This window comes from Morus notabilis, unplaced genomic scaffold, assembly GCF_000414095.1.
Source record: "Morus notabilis unplaced genomic scaffold, ASM41409v2 Scaffold1378, whole genome shotgun sequence".
In the NCBI taxonomy this organism is placed as follows: domain Eukaryota; kingdom Viridiplantae; phylum Streptophyta; class Magnoliopsida; order Rosales; family Moraceae; genus Morus; species Morus notabilis.
The window spans coordinates 12,642-18,091 of NW_010358173.1; the positions used below are offsets into that span (position 1 = coordinate 12,642).

Here is a 5,450-nt window from a genome sequence, read left to right on the forward strand (position 1 = left end):
GAGGGTGTAAATTCGATACAACTTTTTTTTTTTTTTTAATTTTTATCTCTGTCCATCATTTTCTCAATAGAAGGACTAACTTTGACATTTTTTAACCTTCAAAAAAAAAAAAAAAATCAACTAGAGATGGATCTACCATTCATGAGACACTTTTTAAATTCATGGATTATTCATAAGATAAAATTGACAACAAGAACTAACACATATTTATTTATCCTTATTTTTTTTTTTCCGAAGGTCTAATATTTAGAATACTAACAACTATGTTTCGTATGTAATATTAGACATGTGAGTCAGCTATTCAGCTTGGGGAGAAGGGGGAAGTAGTGGTACCTGATTCAAGTTTAAAACATTTGGGATCTGTTCATCTCAAGAATAGGGTCGTCTCTGTCCATTTTGAGGTAAAAGCCTATAGCTCACAGTCACACTTACTTAAGTACGTAAGAGTATAAATACATGCACATATATATATATATACACATACGCGTCACGCAAACATTTGTAAATGGGCACTGTACTTGAAATCATAAAAAAATACTATTAGACACCAGCAGTGCTGAGCACTATTTATTAATAGAACGCGGATCTCTCATATGAGATCCACTTTTTATTAATAGTGGTCATGTGTCCCAAAAGATTTTTTATGATATTATCATCTTATTATCATAAATTTTTTTATTATCAGTGGTGCTTAGACTTTTTTTTATTGATTCCTAATTGATATTATGGTTTTTTTTTATTAATTCTATTTATTTACATGTAAATTGATGCAATTAGGTGGTGAAAGAAGCACTGCTGAGAACAATCAAAGAAGCAGTTGGAGAGAAATGGAGCGACGATATGGCTTCTGCATGGGGGCAAGCATACGATGAATTGGCTGCTGCAATCAAGAACGAAATGAATCAAGATCAGTCTGCCACTGCTCTGCCATCCAACTAAATTTATATATCACATACTCTCAAAAATTCTCTTCAAGTTCCGAATATTGATTGATCATCCATGTATATGTCCATCTGTATATATGTCGCTAATATGGAAACTTTAGCAACGACAGATATCGTCGCTAATAATGTCGTCGCGAATAACCTTTTTTGTTGTAGCGTCTCATGAGTGGTCAATAGAATGTATAACTATTAAAAACATTAAAAACTCACCTATATATAAGGATTTTTTCAGTAGTCTTTTTATAAGAAGTGTCTTTAGATCTGATTAAAATCATAACATATTAAAAAAATGTACAAAAAATAATTTTTGATATATATTTGATGGTTGAAAATTAAAAATTACTAATAGTTTCATTTTTTAATCGTATAAGATATGTTGGGTAAGGCATACCTAGAAAATCATTAGTCTCGACTAACAGACTTGAAAACTTGTTAACTAACTGACGACACATACTTTACTAACTACTGGGAAATTCAATGTCTACTCGGTATATAATTTGTTACAATAAGCTAACATCTAATCAGTCATTAGCAATTATCTACAACCATATAACCGCATCAAACAAATAAAAAGCATGAAGAGTAGCAACACTACCTCAGAGGAGCAAAAATTAAATATATAAAATGAAAATATCTCTAGAAAAAGCACAATGTTGTAGTTGATCACACATCATAATTTACACCACTTACCTTTGGAAAATTAGATAAAATAAATGCCTGTTATAATGTGAAATATGCCTAGCACATCATAATTTACATCACTTACCTTTGGAAAATTAGAAAAAAATTAAATAAATGCCTATATAATGCTAAATATGCCTAGCACGTCATAATTACCTTTGGAAAAATTAGATAAAATTAATTCTGTGTCTTTATGCAATCTTTTTGTTCGCTCAAAATCATGCAGTCTTTTTGCTTCCTTGGGCTTTTTCCCTCCTCATGGACCTGTTTTTATGCAAGAACGGCCTTCTTCAGTGGATCTTGTGGCCCCTTATTATTTGTATTTGACCTTTTGGGCGGTTGTAGGTTTGATAATTTGCTTTTCTCTAGTCTTTAGTTCCTATTTTTAATTTAGTTTTTTCGTATTTTTTGCCCCTTTCTTTCAATAAATCTTATAATGAGGCCGTGACAATATAAAATGAGAGAGTTTGCAAATATAAGTGTCAGCTTTTTGCGTGTGAGCGTTTTTGAAGTTATAAGCCGTAGAGCCAATTTTGTATTTTGTAGACTTTGTAACCTTTTCATTTCACATTAAAAACGTATATGAGTATGTTGATAACGTAGTAATTGATATGTGCTTGAGTTTGTTGGTGTCGGTTATCATTTCTTCGTTAATAACTAACGATGTTTTGCTAATGTTGTACGCTTTTCACGCCCTCATGATGCTCTAAATCAATTATAGTTTTCTATAATAGCCATCAATTAGTCAAAAAGTCAATGACAGAATAAGTTATGCAGTCTCATACTGTCAGAGAGACAGAGGTATTAAAAGACGTATAGGGGCTGCTGCTCCCACTGAATTTCTGAAAAATACAATTTAAACATTGAAAATTCTTAATTTTTTTCGTTTTGTGTCCAGTAAAATTTAAGATTCTCATATATGGCCCCACTATAATAGCCATCAATTAGTCAAAAAGTCAATGACAGAATAAGTTATGCAGTCTCATACTGTCAGAGAGACAGAGGTATTAAAAGACGTATAGGGGCTGCTGCTCCCACTGAATTTCTGAAAAATACAATTTAAACATTGAAAATTCTTAATTTTTTTCGTTTTGTGTCCAGTAAAATTTAAGATTCTCATATATGGCCCCACTAAACTTTACTTTTTTCTATTTTATTTATATATTTCTTTTATAAACAACTTTCCTCTTTTTATAAATTTTACTAATGAGCTAATACTTTCTGATCCTTTTATACCTACATTTTGAGGTTACATTTACCTTTATACTTTAATCATTCAAATTCATGTTAGATCTTAGATCTATAATTTTTTTTTTTTATCAAAAGTTGATTTTAATTAGGAAAAACACAAAAATATCTTTCACATTTTGCATTTTTTTTTTTATTTTCCTCATTCTTTGTATTTTATTCCCGGCATTTAGGTCTTTTTTAGTCAAAATTGATCACTAACTTAGAAAAGGTACGAATTAAGCATAAATTCATCCACCCCGCCCTCCAAAGAAAAAAAAGTATACTCCATGCCCCTACTAAAGCCGAAGGCGGGCTCTGCTATTGCACATCACCTGATGATGATTATAGGTAATAGTTTATGGGCTTTAAAAGGAATTGCCTCATGTTTTAGACTTGGATTGACATATCCCAAAGGATATATGGCATGTTTACTTACCAGGATTGAAGAATGGAAGTGGTGAATGAGTGTCAATCCCATGTTTACTTGTTTTTTTTTTATTCTGAAATAAGAGTGAGATTGGTGGGCCCCACTCAAATTTAAGATTGAGGAATTAGATTGACACTCCTATCACAGCCACGTCATCACACTATATTTCGAATATCAAATATACCATTAGGATACCTATTGGTATCTCTTCGAATATCAAATATAGGGTAAATGTAGCATAAATAGTTCATTTATGATGTAAAATGCTATTTATTTTAAATAGTTTTAAAATACGTTATTTACTTAATTTAATTTTAAAAATCTGTTATTTACTCCAATATTCTCTCAAAAATACCTACTAAGTTTTAGCTAAATCCTAAAATTGAGGGAATACTTTTTCGGATTTTCTCATTAATTTACCAAAGAATGAATTAAGTCCACGGGAATTATTCCCTGTCCCTGTAGTGCAGCCACCACCGCCACGCTGCTTTGACTAAATTATAGTTTTTTATAATAGCCATCAATTAGTCAAAAAGTCAATGACAGAATAAGTTATGCAGTCTTATATTGTCAGAGAGACAGAGGTATTAAAAGACGTATAGGGGCTGCTGCTCCCACTGAATTTCTGAAAAATACAATTTAAACATTGAAAATTCTTAATTTTTTTCGTTTTGTGTCCAGTAAAATTTAAGATTCTCATATATGGCCCCGCTAAACTTTACTTTTTTCTATTTTATTTATATATTTCTTTTATAAACAACTTTACTCTTTTTATAAATTTTACTAATGAGCTAATACTTTCTGATCCTTTTATACCTACATTTTGAGGTTAACAAATTATAAATTATATATTGAATTGTATTACATTTACCTTTATACCTTAATCATTCAAATTCATGTTAGATCTTAGATCTATAATTTTTTTTTTATCAAAAGTTGATTTTATTAGGAAAAACACAAAAATATCTTTCACATTTTGCATTTTTTTTTTTTTAATTTTCCTCATTCTTTGTATTTTATTCCCGGCATTTAGGTCTTTTTTAGTCAAAATTGATCACTAACTTAGAAAAGGTACGAATTAAGCATAAATTCATCCACCCCGCCCTCCAAAGAAAAAAAAGTATACTCCATGCCCCTACTAAAGCCGAAGGCGGGCTCTGCTATTGCACATCACCTGATGATGATTATAGGTAATAGTTTATGGGCTTTAAAAGGAATTGCCTCATGTTTTAGACTTGGATTGACATATCCCAAAGGATATATGGCATGTTTACTTACCAGGATTGAAGAATGGAAGTGGTGAATGAGTGTCAATCCCATGTTTACTTGTTTTTTTTTTATTCTGAAATAAGAGTGAGATTGGTGGGCCCCACTCAAATTTAAGATTGAGGAATTAGATTGACACTCCTATCACAGCCACGTCATCACACTATATTTCGAATATCAAATATACCATTAGGATACCTATTGGTATCTCTTCGAATATCAAATATAGGGTAAATGTAGCATAAATAGTTCATTTACGATGTAAAATGCTATTTATTTTAAATAGTTTTAAAATACGTTATTTACTTAATTTAATTTCAAAAATCTGTTATTTACTCCAATATTCTCTCAAAAATACCTACTAAGTTTTAGCTAAATCCTAAAATTGAGGGAATACTTTTTCGGATTTTCTCATTAATTTACCAAAGAATGAATTAAGTCCACGGGAATTATTCCCTGTCCCTGCAGTGCAGCCACCACCGCCACGCTGCTTTGACTAAATACCAAGTCTAAGGTCTTCTTTGCATTGAGTGGAGTCAGTCCATTTGAAAATAATGTACAGAACTATAAAAGTAGAATTTTTTCAAAATTGATTGCCTCAACTACTGCTTAATTCCCTTGACCCCACTAGCTAGCTTTTAGTCATCAAAACTCCTATATAAGAAGCCTAGTTTTTCACCATTTAGCAACTTATTTTTCTTCCTCAATTCTACGTTTTTGTTTCTCCAAAGGTAGGTAAGTTTCCTCAACTTAATTCCCTCCATTTAATTTGGCATACTCACACATACATACATATGTATATTATATATATATATACACACACTTATATATAGTGCTTTTATTGTGTATATCTAATGTGATGTCTCCAATATTGACAGTTGAGGGGAATAATAGGCCTGATA

General features: G+C 31.0%; 1 protein-coding gene across 1 annotated transcript in view; it reads left to right on the top strand.

The window, feature by feature from the left end:
* LOC21391373 (non-symbiotic hemoglobin 2) overlaps positions 1 to 1,067 on the top strand; it is a 2,342-nt gene extending 1,275 nt beyond the window's left edge. The window contains exons 3-4 of the mRNA XM_010092122.2: positions 285 to 401; positions 778 to 1,067. Coding sequence (XP_010090424.1) covers positions 285 to 401; positions 778 to 939 — 279 coding nt within the window. The 3' untranslated portion in view covers positions 940 to 1,067. The remainder of the gene's footprint in view (positions 1 to 284; positions 402 to 777) is intronic.
* Positions 1,068 to 5,450: the final 4,383 nt, after the last annotated feature.